The 23,168-nt window shown below is 44.5% G+C and overlaps 1 protein-coding gene across 2 annotated transcripts in view; it reads right to left on the reverse strand.

The window, feature by feature from the left end:
- Positions 1–17,535, reverse strand: part of jam2a (junctional adhesion molecule 2a) — a 71,490-nt gene extending 53,955 nt beyond the window's left edge. Inside the window, exon 1 of one of the 2 annotated variants that reach the window (XM_078233038.1) lies at positions 17,323–17,535. In XM_078233038.1, coding sequence (XP_078089164.1) covers positions 17,323–17,365 — 43 coding nt within the window. In that variant the 5' untranslated portion in view covers positions 17,366–17,535. The remainder of the gene's footprint in view (positions 1–17,322) is intronic. The other variant, XM_078233039.1, reaches the window with a different exon arrangement.
- Between the last annotated feature and the right edge of the window lie 5,633 nt (positions 17,536–23,168).

A 23,168-nucleotide genomic window follows, 5' to 3' on the forward strand; every position in this document is an offset into this window, starting at 1 on the left:
CTCACCCACCACCCTCTGAGTGAAAAACTTACCCTTGACACCTCCTCTGTACCTACTCCCCTGTGTCCTCTCGTAGCAGCCATTTCAGCCCTGGGAAAAAGCCTCCGAGAATCCACCCGATCTATACCTCTCAACATCTTGTACACGTCTATCAGGTCACCTCTCATCCTTCGTCTCTCCAAGGAGAAAAGACAGAGCTCCCTCAACCTATCCTCATAAGGCATGCCAACCAATCCAGGCAACATCCTTGTAAATCTTCTCTGCACCCTTTCAATCATTTCCACATCCCTCCTGTAATGAGGCGACCAGAACTGAGCACAGTACTCTAAGTGGGGTCTGACAAGGGTCTTATAAAGCTGCATCATTATCTCCTGACTCCTAAACTCAATCCCTCGATTGATGAAGGCCAGCACACCATGCGCCTTCTTAACCACCTCCTCTACCTGCGAGGCCGATTTAAGAGTCCTATGGACCCGGACCCCAAGGTCCTTCTGATCCTCTACACTGCTAAGAGTCTTACCCTTGATATTATACTCCTTCATCGCATTTGACCTGCCAAAATGGACCACTACACATTTATCCGGGTTGAAGTCCATCTGCCACTTCTCCACCCAGTCTTGCATCCTATCTATGCCACGCTGCAGCTTCTGACATCCCTCCAAACAATCCACAACACCACCAACCTTCATGTCGTCGGCAAACTTACCAACCCATCCCTCCACTCCCTCATCCAGGTCATTTATGAAAATGACAAACAGCAAGGGTCCCAGAACAGATCCCTGGGGCACTCCACTGGTGACCGAACTCCATTCAGAAAAAGACCCATCTACAACCACTCTCTGCCTTCTGCAGGCAAGCCAGTTCTGGATCCACAAGGCAACAGCCCCTTGGATCCCATGCCCTCTCACTTTCCCGAGAAGTCTTGCATGGGGGACCTTATCGAATACCCAATCTTATTTGCTGGTAGCTTCCACCGCTCAGCTAGGACTAAGATCTTATTAAATAAAAGCAAATTGCTGCAAATCATCCGCTTTGACAAAGGGTATCTGGACTCAAAACATCAGCTCTTTTCTCTCCTTACAGATGCTGCCAAACCTGCTGAGATTTTCCAGCATTTTCTCCCAAGATCTTATTAGTGGGCACTGTTGGGTTTGCAGTCCCAAGAAGGCGGCCCAAAGAATCCCAGAGTGATGCAACGTAGTCCGTGGGTATTTGGGGGAGGGAGTTTGGCCAGCCTTTGGGAGGGAAGTGGGCAGTGGGTTTGAGAGCAGGAGGAGAGGGGTGTACTATCTTTTGGGATGTGATCCTGATGCTTTTTTATTAAACTAAAATGGCGTGTCCAACCAGGCTTTCCCACCAACCATATTATGGCATGGGCAGTTTATTATCAGTATCAACTGGCTTGTTAACAAGCTCAATTGACCCCGAATTACTTTTTTCAATCATAACAGGCGGGCTGGTGATTTTGGTGTCTGCTTTGTTACGGGGGTGAGCTTGAGGGTCAGTGGGAAGACAGTGGGCCGGTGACTCACCCTATTTTACGTGGTATCCCACCAACAACATGCCCAATGAAGACACCTAAACCCCAGTCCATTCTCCCAAAGACTCACCCCATTGACAATCCTTCCATTACTTCATTGCAGTGTCAATGTAAGCTTTACTTGTGACTAATAAATAAACTTTACTTTATTTCTCTCACCAGTGCCTTACTAGTGGATGTCTCTCCTCACATTAATAGGGGGGAGAAAAGTGAACCAAATGCCTTCCCTATGGCTATTTTGACCCCGGTGTAAACATTGGACTTCAGTGCCATACTGCAAAAGAAGCATTGTCTTCAGGTGAAACTCTGTTGCTGTGTTCTGGTAGTCTGTGGGGAAGTGAAAGGTTTGGAAAGGAGAAGACAGCTGTCCAGGTTAATGTTCCTCCTTCAGATTCAAAGATGTGTGGGTTAGGTTGATTGGCCATGCTAAATTGCCCCTTAGTATCCCAGGTTAGAGAGATTAGCGGGGCAAATATGAGGGATTACGGAGATAGAGCCTGGGTGGGATTGTGGTCGGTACAGACTCGATGGGCTGAATGGCCTCCTTCTGCATTGTGGGGTTTCTATGATTTCTAAGATCTGTGCCCTCAGAAGCAGCTGAAACTGTGTTTCAGGGTTGCTGCATTCATCTAAATTACACTCAATTAACGCACTTCACAGTATATTCATTGAAGCTTATAGGGATGATTGGTAGAGAGAGAGAGAGATGGCAAGGCTTTATATAAGCAGAAGGTTTATGGTGAGTAAATTGATCTCAGCTGAACCAGAAGCAGAGTTATGAAAACTGTCAACAGCTCTCTTCAGTGAGTCAGGGAAATAAACAAGAGTCAGGGCTTCTGCTATTGGTCTGCTGGAAGCTCCACATGTCCACCATATGTCCTGGACTGATTTGCAGATTGACTATTTGGTGCAGTGCTAGAATGTTGTGGGTCGTCTCCAAATGGTACAAACCATCAAAGCAATTGTTGGGAGACCTTGGGGTTTTTTTTGGGTGAAAATGGCAAGAAAATTGGCAGCGCTATGAAAAAATGCACCCAACAACGGAGGCTCAAAGTCTGAGTCTCACCCTAAACTGGACTCACCCGCATTATTCTAGCGAGCTGCCTATCAAGCATCCCGTTGCAAATCACTGGTTCGGTACTTCTGAACATCAGCTGGCCTGGTCGCTGGGCCCACCTGTAGATTGTTCCAGGAGGAGGGTAGGTGCCCTCTCCTACTAGGGGCAAGCTGATAGCTGCCCACAGTATTGCTGTAGCAACAAGTTGAATGTCCCAGCTGCTACTGGTTCCACATGAAGGCTGGTTAATAAGGCTGGCAGTGCACATCATATGCTCCACCTTGATAATTTTTACCCAATTCAACATTGGAGACCCTAAAATAGGCAACAGGCCCTTAATTATCATACGAAATAGGAGTAGAGGAAGGCCATTCGCCCTTTGAGCCTATTCTGCCATTCATTAAGATCAAGGCTGAACTGTTTATGTTGAGTTCCACATTCCCATCTACCCCCGATAACCTTTCATTCCCTTGCCTAACAAGAATCTATCTAGCTCCTCCTTAAAAATATTCAATGACCCCCACCTCCATCGCCTTCTGAGGCAGTATTTGAAAGTCGCACCAACTGAGAGAAACAAAATTCTCCTCATTTCCGTCCTAAAAGGGCGATCCCTAATTTTAAAACAGTGCCCCCTTGTTCTGGCCTCACCCACAAGAGGAAACATCCTTTCAATGCCCACCTCGTCGATACCTGTCAGGATCTTGTATACTTCATCCTAGTCACCCCTCCCTCTTCTAGGTAACAGCCTGTCCAACATATCCTCATAAGACAACCTGCTCATTCCTGGTATCAATCTCATAAACCTCCTCAGAACCACCTCCAACAAATTTAGACCCTTCCTTAAATAAGGAGACCAGTACTGCACACAGTATTCGAGTTATGGTCTCACTAATGCCTTGCATAACCGAAGTGTAATATCCTTATTTTTACGTTCAATTAATATCTTAATAAAGGATAGCATTCCATTAGCCTTTCTGATAATGTACCATACCTGCAAACTAGTTTTTTGTGACTCTTATCACGTTTAAGGAATCCTCTGCTTTTTTATTCTTCCTGGCAAAGTGAACAACTTCACATTTTCCCACATTATACTCCGTCCGCCAGATTTTTGCCCACCCAGTCAATTTTTCCAATTCATCTACAAACACCTTTGCAAACATTTAATACTCCTTATCTAAACCTCTCCATCTCCCCTAACCTACCTCTTTGACCAAGCTTTTGATTATCTGCCCTTATATCTCCATTCATTATGTCAACTGTATTTGATAACACGCAAGAAACAATACTTTTCACTGTATACTAATACATGTGACAATAATAAATCAAATCAAATCAATACAAGCTGATCTTAAAAGTTGCCTAATCCAAATAGGCGGAGCTTGGCCACATTTTTGGCCCCTCTCATTTTTCCACCTGAGGAAAAGATCGAAACAAAGTCAATTCCCCCCCCCCCCCCCCACCCCCCCACCCACTCTTCAGGCGAGAGAGGCTGAAAATCTGAAAAGTAAAAAGCAAAATGGTACAAATTAACCTCCACAACAGCATGTTCTGCTGTCTGGGGAGGGTGGTGGGGGAGGCAGCGATGGGAAGTAAAGTGAATTCTCTGCCTTCGGTAGAAATACTTCAAGGAGACTCTGTGAAATATTCACTCAAGTTCAAACTCTCAAGCAACTGAAAGGAAACAAAAAAGAATTGAACTCTTGCCATTTTTCCTCAGCAGGCAATTATGCAAGTCCTCAAGGCTCTGTTGAGCTTTTTAGCTGTGTGTTCGGAAAGTAAAACTGGCTGGATGGCTGTTAGAGCGTGCAAATGTTCTTGGGTGACTGCTTTCTCCGCAGCAGAGAAATGTGTCAGCCTCCGCAGACTCCTCACTTGCTGTACACTACTCAAATTCAGCCCAGTTTGAAGAACTGGAATCTCACCACATGCAGTCATAGGATCTGCTGCGGCCTTGCGCCTGCTGTCTCCAAAATGAATTAGAGGCAAGAGTTTTCTTTTAATAAAAGCAGCTGAACACACAAAAACATAACCCCACTGTGTGTTCATGTGGTCGATGAAGCAGTAACATCTTGAATATAGATAACAACGTTGATGTTGGAAAATGTCCCAAAACACTTCATAGAAGCATAGCTACTAAAAGAAAATGGGTAAAAACTAATTTTGTCATTTTGAACCAAAGAAGGATATTAGAGTGGTGATGGGGGGCAGCTAGATGCTTGATTTTAAAGAAGTTTTAAAGTTTATTTATTAGTGCCACAAGAAGGCTTACATTAACACTGCAATGAAGTTATTGTGAAAATCTCCTAAGATTTTCTAGGAAGGTATCAAAAAGAAGGGTAGGCATCTGGGGACGTTGATTGAAACCTTTAAGATCCTTCGCAGTGTTAATATGGAGAGAACATTTCCTCTTGTGGGACAATCTATGACTGGGGGGGTCACTATAAAAATAAGGGCTCGCTCATTTAAGACAGAGATGAGGAGAAATATTTTCTCTCAGAGTCCATGGAACCCTCTTTCTCAAAAGGCTGTGGAAGCAAAGGCAGAACTAGATAGATTTTTGATAAGCAAAGGGGTGAAAGGTGATGGGGTAGGCAGGACTGTGGGGTTGAGGTTACAATCGGATCAGCCATGACCTTAACTGAATGGTGGAGCAGGCTCGAGGGACCGAGTGGCTTACTCCTGCTCCTAATTTGTATATTTGGAGAGAGCATTCCAAATAGGGTCTAGATGACTTAAGGCATGGACTCCAATGGTGGGGCAAAGAGAGTGAGGGATGGATAGGATGCCAGAGTTGAGAAAACAGCATTCGGAGGGTGTGGAAGTTTGAAAAATCAAGTAGCTATCAGTTTGTTGATCTCTTGGTAGGTTAGATGGTGTAAGAAACTGGGGTCTTTATTAAACAGGTGTTTTCCTGTACTTTGTAGGATTTTCTAAGCAGCTTGATCAGTCTTAGTTCAAACTTCCAAGTCAATATTCCCAAGCTGTTAGGCTGGCGTCTTGTGTCTTGTGGACTCCCTTATCTGTGCAAGTATTTAGAAAGATATGACCCTCAATGGGATGTAAATGGAAAGTTGACCTCACGTTGGGTGACATGCAAGAGTGATTACTCTATATCCACTGGCCAGGTAGGGAGGGCCTCAGAGCTTGTCTAGAGTGATGTTCCTCACCCCTTCTGCTGCTGGGAGGCTACCCCCCTTAGTTCCCAATGTGAGTGGGGAAGGGGTGAGGCAAGTGGCTTTTGAGAATTGGTCTTATTTGGCTAACATTAATTGGATAAACTGTTTGTGGGTGGGTGGCCCTTCTGCTCCTGCCCCAGTTTTGGGAAAATGACCAGAGGGCAGGATGGTGCTGGCAAGCTGGCCAGCATTGTGAATTCATAGAATCCCTACAGTGCAGAAGGAGGCCATTCAGACCATCGAGTCAGCACCGACCACAATCCCACCCAGGCCCTATTCCCATAATCCCACATATTTACCCTGCTAATCCCCCTGACACGAGGATCAATTTAGCATGGCCAATCAACCTAACATGCACACCTTTGGACTGTGGGTGGAAACCGGAGCACCCGGAGGAAACCCGTGCAGACACGGGGAGAACGTGCAGACTCCACACAGACAGTGACCCGAGGCCGGAATTGGACCCGGGTCCCTGGCACTGTGAGGCAGCAGTGCTAACCACTGCGCCACCGTGCTGCCTGGCACTGGCACACCCACATTCTTGCTCCGATATGGGGAGGTCGAATTTCTGCCCTAAATCATTGGGAGCAGAGAGAAAGTACAATGAAAAAAATGGAATGTGAAAAATCAGCTTAAGCTCGAAGTATAGAGAAAAAAGGACAAGAACCACAGACGATGTTCCATTATAAGTACCCAGAGAAAGGAAGCCAGATAATTTAAAAGAAGTCAGATAATTTAAAAGAAGTCAGAATTATCCGACATCACGTTGCTCATTCTACCACAGAAGTAGAAGATGCAAATATAATACTCATATCCCCCACGTTCCTGATCTTTGGTTTCCAGTGCAGGCAGGGCAGAGACCCTCTTTGTAAGCCTGTATCTGGGCTTGGCCAAAGTGGCCATTTAATAAGTCCAGGCAGTGACTGATTGAGATGGTCGCACGGCCTGACTGTCTCCTTCTCTCCTGCCGTTACATTCACGCCCAGGAGTCCACTGGTACACTTGCGGCACTGCATAACTGGTGCTTCACGAGCCTCGGGAACAACATTTTGATTTAGATAAGTTTCCTTTAAAAGTTTGTGCTTTTTGTTACAGTGTCCCTTTAAGGTGTGGTCACTTTAATTAGCTTATTTGTATATTTTATTGGTTGATGAAAGAGTATAATATTCATATCACTGACAGGCATACTGGGTGCGATTCTCCTGAAGTATCTCTAAGTGGGGTCGTTTCCCGCTGGCATTAGCAGCGCCTCTCAGGTGGGATTTTCCCACCTGAACTATGCAAATTTATGCATCACGGGAGCCATGTTGGCTAGGCCGGCCGTTTAGGGATTGGGGCGCTGTTTTTAAAGTGCACCCCAATTTCCATGCTGACAGACAGGTCCACTCACCCCCACAATGGAAACGGTGAGCTTTACTGGCAAGGGCAGCACCTTCAACCCCTCGGCACAGAGGGACATCCTCCCTCCACACCTCACAGACATGAGGGTTACCCAACAACCCCCCCCAATCCCCCAACCAGAGGCCTCAGCCCCACCCTCCCGCAAGAGAAACACCCCCTCAGGACTCTCCTCTCAGGATCCCCAATGTTAAACTTTCACTGCTCCCTGGTAGTGATGCCCTGACACCTTGTACTCCAAGGGGGGAGGGGGGTGTTCAAAGAAGTAAGTGCGGTGCCCATGTGCCCTTCCGCTGCTGCCAGGCTGTAGAGGGAGGGTCCCCCAAGAGCCTTGAGTGTTGGGTGGGCTTGGCACAAGGGATTGACCTTGGTACTCCCCCAGGATGAGGGTCTTGTCACTAGGCTGCCCCCTCTAGCCCAGGGAAACCTGAACATCACTCCTGGCATGGTGATTTCAGGCATCTGTCTGATTAAAGTCTCCATTCTGTTCTGAGGATTGTGAAAACTTTGAAGTGGGCTGGTCACATTAATCTCTTTCAGAAGGTGCAGGTGTGAGAAGACCCCTTTCAAGTCCTCTGACTACAGGAGAAGTCACTTTCATGGGGCTGGGGGTAGGAGGAATTCCCTTCTACACAGCTGCTCACTCAGTCCCATTTTTTAAAGACTGCATTTATTCCTAGACGTTGAGCCTTCCTAGAAAGCACAAATCCTTGAAAATCCTTCAAAGCCTTTCCTTTGAAAACCTTCTCTATCATTCAATTTAATAGTGCAGCTTAACAAGCGTTTGATTGCTGGTCTAATGGTTTATGCACAGCATGCAATGTTTATCTTTCCTTTCACGGTTGAATGCATCTGAATTAGGCTCCTGCCCCTGTTCCTAACTGCAATGTTTATACAAAGGAGGATCTGAGAGCACTTAGCTGCTTTGAAGTTGCCTACAGCTGTCTTTGGGCCCTATTAATGGCCTCATTCCAGCCATTATTTGGTCACTTGCAGGCCTCAGTGGGATCAAGGATGGTCTGCCTGATGTTTCCCATGCACCTGTACCCCCCTCATTAAACTTCAGACACATTGGGGCTGACAGATAGACAGTGGGAAGAGCACATTGGATTTTACGTAGCTCCCTACCCCATCTTCACACCTGACAGTGGGGAGCAAAAATCCAGCCCTTAGAACCTGGGGACTGTCTGGTCTCAAGAGGGGCCAGTAGCGGAAGCTTTCCTGTCGGAGGCCCACACAGAGTGGTCTCACCCCATCATCCATCCCTCAACTTGTTCCTTTGGCCTCAAAATTGAGGCTGGTCAGGAAGCAACCCTTGTGGCCAATAAGTGATGGCCTCAGTCTCGCCTGACCCTTTGAATTTGTGGACATGTTGGAGGTGGGACTGAAGACCACCCAGGGAATTTTACCAGCTCCCCTGTCTGTCAATATGCTGTTTTGGGACTATACAATTCTGCCCCATGAGTTCAAATGCTATCATTGAGTGTCGTGAGATTGAGTTCAGTCAGTCTGGCGGTTCATGGACTAATTCGAGAAAATTAGTATGGAAACAGTGCCAGATTGTCTCAAGATGTCAACCGGTTCAATAATGACCTCCGCCGCCACTTTGTCCAGTCTCACCTAGACATAACTCCAGTTGTATGGTATAGGGTTCACTCTTAGTTCTGGGATTGGGAATTATTATTGGAATTCCAACATTGTCTACAACTCAAGAGCAAATTGAAAACCCAAACTCAATTTTTGATGACTTAGGCTTATCCGGTTGACATTCTCAGTATTCAACCCTGTAATGGTTATAATTTCATTATAGACGTTAAATAGAATAATGTTGGTTAATGCAGCTCTGTGCCTGACTTCATCATTGATGAGTCTGGCAAGTAGGAATTAAATTAAACTTTATTCAAGAGTAATATTGCAATCCGCTCTGTCTGATCTAGTTTGTTTAATGATCAGTACAGTTTGGGCAGAGGTATCTGGAGCGCTGTCATGATGAACAATTTTAGACGTATTATAACCTCTTAGAGGTGAATGCCACAGTCCATTTCTAAAACCTACTTCCACTGCTTTCGCAAAGCGAGTTGCCTTAACAGGCTATGCTTCGCTCTTCCCCACATGCTGAATCACACATCACAGCCATGCTGTCAAAAGCTGGAAAGTACATGAGAAAAAAAGGGTAGAGAGAGAAATTGTTAAAAGGGTCACATATTCATCTTTCACTCAGATAGACAGGCAGATAGCTGGGAGCAAGACATCGGAGAATGATGATTAGTAAGGAATGAGAAAAAGACAGGGCACTGTTCATTTCGGATGTCACTTCTTGTTATTAGGTTGCCTGTGGAATTTGGATAAAGGCTTATGTCAAAATAGGAAAGGCTTGGTTTTTAAAAGCTGATAAATTGACAGAGGAAGGAATCCCAAGCTGAAGTAAGGAGATGCAGAGTTTTCCGTTTCTGAGAGGATGCTCTGGCGGCTACAGATTTGTTTGAGCTGTCCCAATGTCAATTTCTCATCCTTCCCTCTGTTCCTGATGACTTTGGAACGTGTTGCAAAAATCACAGAGTAGTCCACCCCTGAAGAACTGTGGACATTATGGTTAATAAATGGTGTCCGATTGATTTTGCTGAACTCACCCTATGATAGGGATGAGAGGCAACACCCTCATGAGTGGCAGATCAAATGCTACAGGGGAGGGGCTGATGCTACTGATTTGCCACCACAAGATCATGAATGGATCCGGGGGAAAAGGAAAGGAAGACCTGAATTTATACAACATTTCCCTGTGACCTCGTCAGGATGTCAGAAAAAGTTATCCAAACAGAAAAAAGTCACTGTAATGGAGGAAACACAGCAGCCAATTTGTGTACAGCAAGCTCCCTCATACAGCAGGCTCCCTCATACAGCAGCCTCCCTCATACAGCAGCCTCCCTCATACAGCAGCCTCCCTCATACAGCAGCCTCCCTCATACAGCAGCCTCCCTCATACAGCAGCCTCCCTCATACAGCAGCCTCCCTCATACAGCAGTGTGATTACGTCTGTTTTTAGTGTCTTTGGTTGAAAGGTAAATCTTGGCCAAGACAGAGGGAAGAACTTCCCTGCTTTTCTTCACGTCCACTATAGGAGGGTAGATGGTGTCTCAGTTCGACTTCTCAGGGAGATGGGATAGGTGGCGAGATCGAGCAGTGAGCTGAACTAACTGTCGTGGAGTAAAACTGAAGCACCAGTCTAGTCTTTATCCTCAAGGCACTGGAGTGGGACTTGAACCCTCAGCCATCTTTCACAGAGGCAAAAGAGTGAGCCACAGGTAATAGAACCAAAGAGGAAGAGGACAGCAATTTCAATCCATCTTCAAATGGGAGTAAGTCTACAGAACAAATCTTTTGTTCAGAAAATTTGGCAACTGACTCTGGGAGATCACAGGATGGCATGTGGAATGGGCATAGTCACATCACCCATTCAGCAGGTTTTAGCACTTTACTGGGGTAAAGTCACTCTCCCTTTATTCTGCATCCATTTTGCTGTAATTTGTGCAGGAACTTCCCTCAGCTTAATGAGGCCAAAGAAACACACACAAAATAAGTTATAAACGAAAATGGAAAAGGAGGGTCACTGACTAGCATAAGCTCCACCGTACCGAAGAATTCCAAACTCTCACAGAGGGGAAACCAAAACAAGAGTTTGTTGCATTCTCATCTGTCTTTGTGAAGACACATGTCTCTCAAATTGAGCAGCTGAGCAGAATTCCACAGTCAAGAATGAGTTTTATGTGCTCCACTTGTAGCTCTGTGGTGAAGGATACTCAATATGGCATTGAGTCACAGCGAGCCGGTAGGTTCCAGCTCACTGCTCCCTCTCACATCAGCACCAAGTTTACTAACCTTAGTCAATGTGGTAGTGACAACTAGTTTCTGTATTTGTGTTAGAGAAGGGAAAAAAAAATCAGATAAAGTTCGACAGTACTTGTGACTGTACACAAAGACATCAGAGGGAACAGGATCAGGCTGGGTAGCTGTTATATATTTAAAAGGGTTGCAGGTTGCTATAAGAGCTCAGCACGTGATATGACAGTGATGTAATTAGGGTGTTGGCAGAGGTTGCTGTTTTACTTTCAGTTTGTGTTCTATGCAGTGCAGAAAACATCTTTCAATAAAACCTGCTCTGTGTTAGTTTAAATCTACATGTGCAAACCACATTCCTTTTCTTTCTGTTAAAACCCACAACCCCTAACAGGATGTTATGGAGGCAATGTATATCAATATTACAACCTCTGCAACACTTGCTTTCCTGGACTATATATGAAGAAGAACAACAATGATTTACATGCAGCATGAGGACTGTCAGAACCACACCCCAGTATGAATCATTACTGTCAGGAAAAACTCTTAAGAGGATGGAGTGTGATGGGGGAGCATGGGTTGAACAATCCCTACATTAATACTGCACCTGTTATGACCTCAGACTATCCCAAAACACTTCAGAGCAATGAAGTACTTTTGTTGCAATTTATAAAATCACTGAAAATGAAAAAAAAGGCTGTACGGCTGACAGTCAAACATCATTAATTTGGGTAATGAGTCAATTTGCTTTCTAATTGGCGTGAGAAGGCAGTGCGTCACACGGATGGATGTGTTGGCCAACAAATGGCTGGAAGATGGGGCCAAGTCATGTGACGAAATCTCCATGAATATATTAACTTACAGTTGGCAACACTAACTCTTGTAAATCTTGTCTGCACTCTTTCCAAGGCCTTGACATCCTTTTGAAATGATGATGCACAGAATTGTCTGCAATCCTCCAGATGGGGCCTAACTTATAATGGTTTACCATAACTTCCTTGATTTTGTACCTTATGCCTTCAAATATAAAGCTAAAGCCTTTGGTATCTCTCCCAATTTGTCCGAACAATTTCAGTGTTTGCGTACAACCACTCCCAACATCTCTCTTCCTCTGCACCCCTTTAAAATTTTATTTATTTTGCCTCTTCTTATTTTCCTTACAAAATGCATCACTCCATAAATACAAGATGTTTTTGGCCTTTTTTCTTTAAAAAGTGTGAAAACCACTAGACAGTAAGAAGAACATGGACTGCAGCCAATACAGGGAGGCAATATATAAAGTATGTGTTGCTTTCCATGTACTGGAACTAATGTCATTACTGCTGTACTGACTGACTGACTGCTAAAGTTGAGAGAGAGAGTCAGGCTAACAGGGATTTAAAAAAAAACAAAAATTCTTCAAGGAACTTTTCAGAAAAATAATACATTAAAAAGGGAAAGGGGAAACATTTACAAAGCTAGAGCAGAAGCGTGGAACTAATTGAAGAACTTTATCAAAGAACCAGCATAGACACAATGGGCCGAATAGCCTTCGATTCTCTCAGGTCCTTAATAAGAGTCCCAATACTGCAACAAATTTAGTCAGTGAGTAGCTGAGCGGCACAGATTAGGAAGGTCCCACCTTGGATCACTACACTACAAGGGTACAGTACAGACAGAGGCCATTCAGCCCATTTTGCCTGTGTTGTATGACACTTTGAAGGTACAGAAAGCTGCAGGACAGAGGGATTTGGGGGTCTTCATACTTAAATCAAATTAGAGGTGGCACTGTGGCTAGTAGTGATGCCTCACAGTGCCAGGGACTTGGGTTCGATTCTGGCCTTGGATGACTGTGTGAGGTCTGCGCATTCTCCGAGTGCTACAATTTCCTCTCACAGTCCAAAGATGTGCAGGTTAGGTTGACTGGCCATGCTAAATTATCCCTTAGTGTCCCAAGATCTGTACGTTAGGTGGATTGATCATGGAGTAGGCTTGTGGCAAGGGTGGATGTCTGAGTGGGGTGCTCTTTTGGAGAGTCAGTGCAGACTCGATGGGCAGAATGTCCTCTTTCCACACTGTAACGATAAGTACACTGCACTTTCAACCTTCCCTGTTCCCTCGATGTCACAGTTAAGAAAGCCCACCAACGTCTCTATTTTCTCAGGAGGCTAAGGAAATTTGGCATGTCCACTACAACTCTCACCAACTTTTACAGATGCACCATAGAAAGCATTCTTTCTGGTTGTAACAGAACACAGTTTGGCTCCTGTTCTGTCCAAGACTGCAAAAAACTACAAAGGATCGCGAATGAAGCCCAGTCCATCACGTAACCAAGCCTTCCATCGATTGACTCTGTCCACACTTTCTGATGCCTCGGAAAAGCAGCCAGCATAATCAAGGACTCCACGCACCCCAGACACACTCTCTTCCACCTTCTTCCGTCGGGAAAAATATACAAAAGTCTGAGGACACCTACCAACTGACTCAAGAACAGCTTCTTCCCTGTTGTCATCAGACTTTTGAATGGACCTACCTCATATTAAATTGCTCTTTCCTTACACCCTAGCTATGACTGTAACTACATTCTGCACCCTCTCCTTTCCTTCTCGTTGTACAGTATGCTTTGTCTGTACAGCGCACAAGAAACAATACTTTTCACTGTATGCTAATACATGTGACACTAATAAGTCAAATCAAACCTGTAGAGATTCAATGGTAACTAGGATGTTCTATGGTAAATCATGCAGGTTCAGCAGATAATTGGGAAGGCAAATGGAATGCTGACCTTTATTTCAAAAGGAATAAGGTATAAAAATAGAGAAGTCTTGCTAAACTTATACAAGGCACTAGTCAAACCACACCTGGAATACTGTGAACAGTTTTGGTCTCCTTACCTAAAGTAACAATATACTGGCATTGGAGGCATTCCAGAAAGGGTTCTCACTGGTTTGATCCCAGGTATGCAGGATTTTCTTTTGAGGAGAGGTTGAGCCTGTGCACTTTGCAGTTTAGAAGAATGAGAGGTGACCTTATCGAGACATATCAGATTCTCAGGGGGCTTGACAGGGTCGATGCAGAGAGGTTGTTTCCCCTTGTGGGAGAGTTTAGGACCAGAGGACATAATCTCAGAGTAAGGGGTCACCCATTGGAGACAGAGATGAGGAAGAATTTCTTCTCCAAGAGGGTATTGAATCTGTGGAATTCTTTACCGCAGAGGGCTGTAGAGGATGGGTCATTAAGTTTGTTCAAGGATGAGATAGATTTTTAATCAGTAAGGGAATCAAGGGTTATGGGGATAAGGCGGGAAAGCGGAGTTTAGAGTTATCACATCAGAGCAGTTATGGTTTAACTGAATGGTGGAGCAGGCTTGATGGGTGAATGGCCTACTTCTGCTCCTATGTCTTATGGTCTTATGATTTCCTGATCTTTTCTTGGTGTCCATCACTTATCTCAGAATAATTAGAGCAGCAGAATCACTTGCGCCAATCCCACCCAACTACAGGATGATAAACAGGAAGTGAAGGGGCAGTAAAGTGACTGTCTCGGACATTCGTTTATCCTCATTTGGATGCTCATCCACCAGACTCTGCCTTGTTATTAGCAATCGAAGACAGCAACCATGCCCCGCATCTCAGCTGCCTGAGATCTAGGTTTCTTTTACTTCTATTTCTCTGCCAACCTTTCTGATTTTACCCCCCTCCATACCATCCCCCCCCCACCCTTTCCCCAGGGATTCATGTTCTGTGATCCTGTTCCCCACCAGCCTGCCTGTGCCGTGTAGAGGAGGTCATCATTCATGGGCCTAGATTGAATGGCTGGAGCCAATCCATACCAATCATGGAATGAGCAAGGTCATTTGATCTATCTAGTGCACATTTATTTATTTATTATTGTCACAAGTAGGCTTACATTAACACTGCAAAGAAGTTACTGTGAAAATCCCCTAGTCGCCACACTCCGGCACCTGTCCGGGTACACTGAAGGAGAATTTAGCATGGTCAATGCATATATGCAGTGGATACTAAAATTCCACTCACTAAAGCATCCCACTGGGTATTTAAAAGATACCAGGATTTTCATTACCACTGTTCTTTCTGGGAACCCATTCATAAGAGAAGCGAAACATCCTGATCTTGGTCCTAAATCCACCTTTTGCTACTCCAAGTCCATGGATCAGCCAAAAACAAAAGCAACTTAATTTACACAATGCCGTTCACAATCTCAGAACATCCCAAAGTGCTTTAAAAACTGATTACGCCTTTTTTGGATGTAGTTAATGCAGAAAACAGGGCAGCCGATTTGCAGCCAACAACACCCAAAAACAGCAATGTGCTAATGACCAAAACATTCTCTTTTTGTGATGTTGACTGAGGGATAAATAATAGCCAGGACACCAGAGATTAAATAATGGCCAGGACACCAGAGATTAAATAATGGCCAGGACACCAGAGATTCTTCGAAATAGTGCCCTGACCCTTTTTATGTCCCAAGAGAGCGCTCGGGGCCTTGATTCAACATCTCATCTGAAAGATGGCACTTTTGGCAGTGCAGCACTTCCTCAGTGCTACACTGGAGTACCAGTTTGGATCTTGTGCTCAAATCCCAAATTTAGCTCTTCCTTATAATCTTGTTGACATTTATATGAACGTATCAACTACGAGAGAGACATATCGGCCCATCCCACACACTTGTGCATCACAACACAAACTTTATAACATTCTTTCTCATATACCCCCTTTCAAGGTTTAAGAGCCCAAGTTGCTCTGGCATGGCCTAGTCATGGAAACCTCTTCTCACCCAACGTATTCATTTAAGGGTGACTGGGTCAGTTGTTGGATATTCTTCCCCCTCCCTCTAATTTAAGAGTACTGAGGTCAATGGCATTATCCAATCACTGCCTTGGCTTGGATCAGCTGACTCCTGCTCTGCTGGACAATAAAATCTGGGGCATTGCCTGGTCTGTAGTTGCTGCCTTTATACCAGGATTGCTTCACGGCATTAGTTAGTTTAAGACATATTCTGCGAATCCAGAGTGAATAGGCCAGAGTTGGACAACTGCCAGTTTCATGGAAGAAACACTCTCAGGAGGAAGAAAAACAATGAATTGCATTATTTAATCAGGCGCTGGGCAACACAAGTCATCCCCAGGTTTTAAAACAGAAAATGCTGGAAACACACAAGTCCATCAGCATTTTATGAGACAGATTAGACCGTTCCTGCATCGCCTTTCTAATAGACAACAAACTCCTCTTTTTTTGACTATATCTTCACATTCATTTCCGTAGCTTCTGCTTCAGCCCCTGAATATATCTCTCGCTGACAGTTATTATCTCCCATCCTCCAAAGGGTTCAAGAATCACCTCACCCACCCCCACCAACCCCTCTCATCGCAAGGGAGGAGATGTTCAGTCTGAACAGAGGTGCATATTTCTGACAAAGGGTTGTCTTTTTGACAATCCTTCCAAAATTATGTTTTGACTCCAGGTTTGGGGCAGCACGGTGGTTAGCACTACTGCCTCACAGCGGCAGGGACCCGGGTTCGATTCCCGGCTTGGGTCACTGTCTGTGTGGAGTCTGCACCTTCTTCCCGTGTCTGCATGGGTTTCCTCCGGGTGCTCCGGTTTCCTCCCACAGTCCGAAAGATGTGCTGGTTAGGTGGATCGGCCATGCTAAATTCTCTCTCCGTGTACCCAAACAGGCGCCGCCAGAGTGTGGCGACCAGGGGATTTTCACAGTAACTTCATTGCAGTGTTAATGTAAGCCTACTTGAGACCAATAAATAGACTTTACTTTTACTTTAGATTTCCAATCTTGGCAAATCTCCATCACCACCCACTGCACACAGCACACCCGCAACCTCCCCCTCCCAATCACCCCATGCACCCTTCCTTCATAACCCCCCACCCCCCCATCACCTTCCATGTTTTGACAGCTGCAGAGAGGGAACCCGAGCCTTAAAAACAACTGTAAAACTTTTGAACAAAAAAAGTTTACTGCCTTCCACCAGACAGAACCCCTTAGCCCAAACTAAAGATCTCTCTCACTCTTTCTTTCTTTCTGTCCTCCAGGATACTTTGAGGGGAAGGGGGGGGGGGGGAATTAGAAACATTAAGGATTGATCCCAGACCCCAGGAGCTGCCAACTGTTAAGGGATAAGGAGACAGCCCATTTTCCAGCTTCAAGGTGACTTTATGAACATACTCTAGCCAGAGGAAACCGTTGGAACAATAGAGCAGGGTTTGGGGAGGGGGAGGGAGGAGGTGGTGGAAGGAAGCGGCTCTGAATACAAAGTTACAAGACGCAATACAAAGTTAAAGGGACTCTGTGGAAATACTTACTCAGTTCCAGCAGGCTGAAGGAATACAGAAAGACTCTCATCATGTTGCAGCCCCTTCAAAACAAGAGGCAAAGTTGCTCCAGGAGTTTTGTGGGAGTTTGTCTGAGTGGTTGTTAGCCTGTGTGCAGTGGGATGAGAGCTGGGAATGTCTGACCTGTTCTTCTTGCTGCTGCTGCTGCTGCTTCTTAGCCTCTCAAGATCGCTTCAGCCTCACGGCTATCCAGGCAGCGACGCACGCGGGGTCCTAGCGCCCGCCGCTTCCAGCAGGGCCACTTATCCTGCAATATTAGCTGGACCCACCTCGCCTGTACACCAGCCAGCTCCAAATGTTGGGGCTCCTTCCCGCCTTACCTAGAGCTGCTCCTGTCTGCCTTAATAGAATGGCTACAGTACAGGGAGGAGACCATTTGGCCCATCATTTAAAGTTTATTTATTAGTGTCACTGGTAGGCTTACATCAACATTATTGTGAAAATCCCCTAGTCACCACACTCTGGTGCCTGTTTGGGTACACTGAGGAAGAATTCAGCATGGCCAATGCACCTAACCAGCATGTCTTTCGGACTGTGGGAGGAAACCCATGCAGACATGGGGAGAACGTGCAAACTCCACACAGACGGTGACCTAAGCTGGGAATCAAACCCAGGTCCCTGGTGCTGTGAGGCAGCAGTGCTTGCCACTGTGCCGCCCACAGTGCCTTCCCTCTCTAAGGATAACTCACCCAAGACCTTCTCTAGGCCCCTCTTTTTTCCCTGCAATTCCCCCCATAATTTCTTATCAAATGCCTCGAATGACCCTGCCTCCACCACATGCTCCATCGGTGCATTCCAGATCCTAACCATTTGCTGCGTAAAAAAGCTTTTCCTCATGTAGCCAATGTTTCTTGTTGCCAATTACCTTCAATCTGTGCTTCTGGTACTCGACCCTTCTGCTAATTGGAACAGTTTCTCCCTAACTAATCTGCCCAGGACCTTCATGGACTTTGAACACCTGTGTCAAATCTCTTAAGCTTCTCTTCTTGAAGGAGAACAGCCCTAGCTTCTCCAATCCTCCACATAACTGAAGTCCCTCATTCCATCAACCATTGTTGTAAATAGTTTCTGTGCCCTCACATCCTTCTGAAAGTGTGGTGCCCAAAATTGGACAATACGGTTGAGGCCGAATGAGACATTTAGAAAAGTAAAATTGATGCACCACAGCGGTAGCGGCAAAGCTTGAGGTGCAGAACTCCATCAAATTTGAAAAGAGGAAGAAAGAAATTGAGATGTAGTGATGCTAGTCTTTACTTCAAGATGTCTGAGCAGTGAGGGAGAGGGAAAGGCATTATTCTTCATCCATGCAATTGTGATACCATGTGTGTCACAATAGAACATAGAAACTTAAGAAATAGGAGCAGGAGTAGACCATACTGGCCTTTCAAGGCTTTCAATGAAATAATTGCTGATCTTATACTTTCCATGTAGACTTTCCCCACTCCATCTGAAAGTCATGTAACCTCCTGGGAGAGATAACAATACAGACCAAATTGCAGATAAAGTTCTGAGGAGTTACTCTCCGACATCCCCAGACAATTATCTCCAAGGGTGGGGGGTGGTTGTGAGGGTTAAATGAGGGCAGGCCATATTTCACCCAACTGCAGTTCGTAAATTTGGGAAAAAAAGTCTAAGTCTGCCAAAGTTGTTTGGAGAAGTCAGGTACCCCTTTGGGTATTGGTACATAAAAAATGGATAAGGCATCAACTCACTTAAATCCACTGCTCTTTAAATTCAGAATAAAATTAGCCTCCAGTTAAAAAAAAATCAGTGCTTGCAATTTCAGTAATTGTTTGTTGACATAGGCCTGAGTGTTCCATTATAGTATTAGTACTGCTTGACTGCTTCCTCAACTTAGCATTATCACGGTGGGGAACTTGTAAATTCATAGTTTGATGAACAGCTCCAAGTGGTTATAAAGGGATTGGCTATGAATATAAATGGTTTTATAAGGGACTAAGTATTTGAAGGGTTTTAACTATATTGAATAGGTTTTTATCATTAAAGTGTTTTATCATAAAAATGGGCAATAAATACTGGCCAGCTAGCAATGCCCATGTCCCATGAATGAATAAGAAAAATAATATAATTAAATCTCCAATAGATACTTAAAATTTTATGTTAGTCCAACTCACCATGGCTCCTGACATTTGCCATGATGTGGAGATGCTGGCATTGGACTGGGGTAAACACAGTAAGAAGCCTCACAACACCAGGTTAAAGTCCAACAGGTTTATTTGGTAGGAAAAGCCACTAGCTTTCGGAGCACTGCCCCTTCATCAGGTGAGTGGGAGTTCTGTTCACAAACAGGGCATATAAAGACACAAACTCAATTTACAAAATAATGGTTGGAATGCGAGTCTTTACAGGTAATCAAGTCTTAAAGGTACAGACAATGTGAGTGGAGAGAGGATTAAGCACAGGTTAAAGAAATGTGTATTGTCTCCAGCCAGGACAGTTAGTGAGATTTATCTAGAATTTATTTAGAAATTTATTCAGAAATCTCACTAACTGTCCTGGCTGGAGACAATACACATTTCTTTAACCTGTGCTTAACCCTCTCTCCACTCACATTGTTTGTACCTTTAAGACTTGATTACCCTGTAAAGACTCGCATTCCAACCATTATTTTGTAAATTGAGTTTGTGTCTTCATATGCCCTGTTTGTGAACAGAACTCCCATTCACCTGATGAAGGGGCAGCGCTCCGAAAGCTAGTGGCTTGTGCTGCCAAATAAACCTGTTGGACTTTAACCTGGTGTTGTGATACTTCTTACTGGAGAAAACATCCTGGTGCTATGAGGCGGCAGTGCTAACTGCTGTGCCACCGTGCCGCCCCTTTCACCTCCCTCGATATCCAAAAGCTTTTCACAGCAAAATAAGTACTTTTGAATTTATCAATGTTGCAATGTGGGAAACACAATAGTCAGAATTTGTGTACAGCACAATTCTACAAACAGCAATGTGATAACGACCAGATAATTGGTTTTAGTAATGTTGGTTGGGTGATAAACATTGGTCAGGATACTGGGGAGACACTGTGCTTTCTTCTTCAGGACTCATTAACAACCACCTCAGAGGGAGAAGAATCCCCAAATCCATACTGGCCACTGCTGTACAAGTCTTTGATTAAGAAGGTAATCAAGAGAAAGTTGTTGGCTACACCTTCTGAATAAAATTTAAAATTCTGCCTTTTGGAAAAGCTTGAAAATTAGCCGGAAGGCACCGCTAAGAATGCCCGGAAGTCTTTCCTTCAGCAACAGGAAAAGTAGCAGAGAAACACCCTGACTATTGTGTTCAGCCAACTTATACTTGGTCACAACATTCTGCTGAAGAGTGTCACGTCAGATCCACCAAAAATGGTTAAGTCAGTGATAGAATATTGCTCTGGTAATGTGTTACTTCCTTCCCTGTTAAGCAGCTGTTGTTGACTTCAGATTCAAAAGGGAATATGCGGATATAGTATATCTGAAATAAAAAGAGAAAGATGCCAGAAATAAACAACAGGCCAGTCAACATCTGGATAGGAAAAGATGTTTTATCCTATTGAATGTTTCTTGAATCATTAAATGCTCTGATTTGATTCCTGTCCATTCAGAATCTTTAAAGATGAATGTAGGGGAGGGGCACCAGTGTTGAACACTCACCTTGATGCCCAAAGGTCCACATTTTCCAGCGGCAACCAAAGCTGTTAATTGTTCTGCCCTAACTTGGTGGGGGGGGCACTCAGGCTAATTTTGCCCCTTCCAATATTTCCCTAACTGTCTGATTTTTGAGTTGATTTATTATTGTCACATATATTAGTATACAGTTAAAAGTATTGTTACTTGCACGCTATACAGACAAAGCATCCCGTTCATAGAGTACATAGTGGGGATGGAAAGGAGAGGGTACAGAATGTAGTGTTACAGTCACAGCTAGGGTGTGGAGAAAGATCAACTTAATATAAGGTAGCTCCATTCAAAGTCAGCAGCTCATTCAGCACAGGCCAGGATTAAAAGTTGGGACTATTTATACTCTGTACATATATCAGTTCTCATGTCTGAGTCAGTCGGATTTGAACTTCACACCAAGGCCTTTAATGCATAACTCGTTTGTCTTCCACACTGTTGTCCATGGGTAATCCAAATGCAGTCTTAGGGTGAAACAAGGTTATAAGTCAAAGGTTAATTGAACAAAGGTGTGCAGGCATTATTCATTTCCCCATTGTGAAGACTTACAGTCAGTCCTTAAATTTCAGATTCCAATAGAAATTCTTATGCCTACATTTATAAAGATAACTGCCATAAATGTCAAACCGTCATTTACAAAGGTAACAGTGTGGCTAAATTCCGATCCAACTGCAAATTCAAGTTTGCTGATGACACCATCGTAGCGGGTTGAATCTCAAACAATGAGGGGTGTAGCTTATGAGGAGAGATTAAACAGATTGGGTCTGTACTCGTTGGAGTTTAGAAGGATGAGGGGTGATCTTATAGAGACATATAAGATAATGAAGGGGCTGGATAGGGTAGAGGTGGAGAGATTCTCTCCACTTAGAAGGGAAACCAGAACTAGAGGGCACAACCTCAAAATAAGGGGGGGCCGGTTCAGAACAGAGTTGAGGGGGAACTTCTTCTCTCAGAGGGTAGTGAATCTCTGGAATTCTCTGCCCATTGAAGTGGTGGAGGCTTCCTCGTTGAATATGTTTAAATCACGGGTAGATAGTTTTCTGATCGATAAGGGAATTAGGGGATATGGGGAGCAGGCGGGTAAGTGGAACTGATTCGCTTCAGATCAGCCATGATCTTGTTGAATGGCGGGGCAGGCTCGAAGGGCCAGATGGCCTACTCCTGCTCCTATTTCTTATGTTCTTATGAGACAGAGTACAGGAAAGATTTTGATTTTGATTTGATTATTATTGTTACATGTATTAGTATACAGTGAAAAGTATTGTTTCTTGCGCGCTATACAGACAAAGCACACCGTTCATAGAGAAGGAAACAAGAGAGTGCAGAATGTAGTGTTACAGTCATAGCTAGGGTGTAGAGAGAGAGATAGAGAATCTGGTGAAATGATGTGACAATAATATAATCTCTCCTTCAATGTCAATAAAACAAAGGAGGTAGTCATCGACCTCAGGAAGCGTAGTGGAGGACATGCACTTGTCTACGCCAATGGGTATGAAGTGGAAATGGTCGAGTGCTTCAGGTTTTTAGGTGTCCAAATCACCAACAACCTGTGCTGGTCCCTCCATGCTAACACCATAGTTAAGAAAGACAACCAACGCTTCTGCTTTCTCAGGAGGCTAAGGAAATTCAGCATGTCCGCTACGACTCTCACCATTTTTTACAGATGCACCATGGAAAGCATCCTTTCCGGATGTATCACATCTTGGTGTGGCTCCTGCTCTGACCAAGACCACAAGAAACTACAAAGGGTTGTGAATGTAACCTAGTCCATCACGCAAACCAGCCTCCCATCCATTGACTCAGTCTACACTTCCTTGGAAAAGCAGCCAGCATAATCAAGGATCTCACACATCCCGGACATACTCCCTTCCACCTTCTTCCATCGGGAAAAAGATACAAAAGTCTGAGATCATGTGCCAAGTGATTCAAGAACAACTTCTTCCCTGCTGCCATCAGACTTTTGAATGAACCTATCTTATACTAAGTTGATCTTTCTCTACACCCTGGCTGTGACTGCAACATTATATTCTGCATCCACTCCTTTCCTTCTCCCCTATGTATTCTATGACGGTGTGTTTTGTCTGTATAGCGCACAAGAAACAATACTTTTCACTGTATCCGAATACATGTGACAATAATAAATCAA

The sequence above is a fragment of the Mustelus asterias genome, chromosome 17, assembly GCF_964213995.1.
Source record: "Mustelus asterias chromosome 17, sMusAst1.hap1.1, whole genome shotgun sequence".
In the NCBI taxonomy this organism is placed as follows: Eukaryota; Metazoa; Chordata; class Chondrichthyes; order Carcharhiniformes; family Triakidae; genus Mustelus; species Mustelus asterias.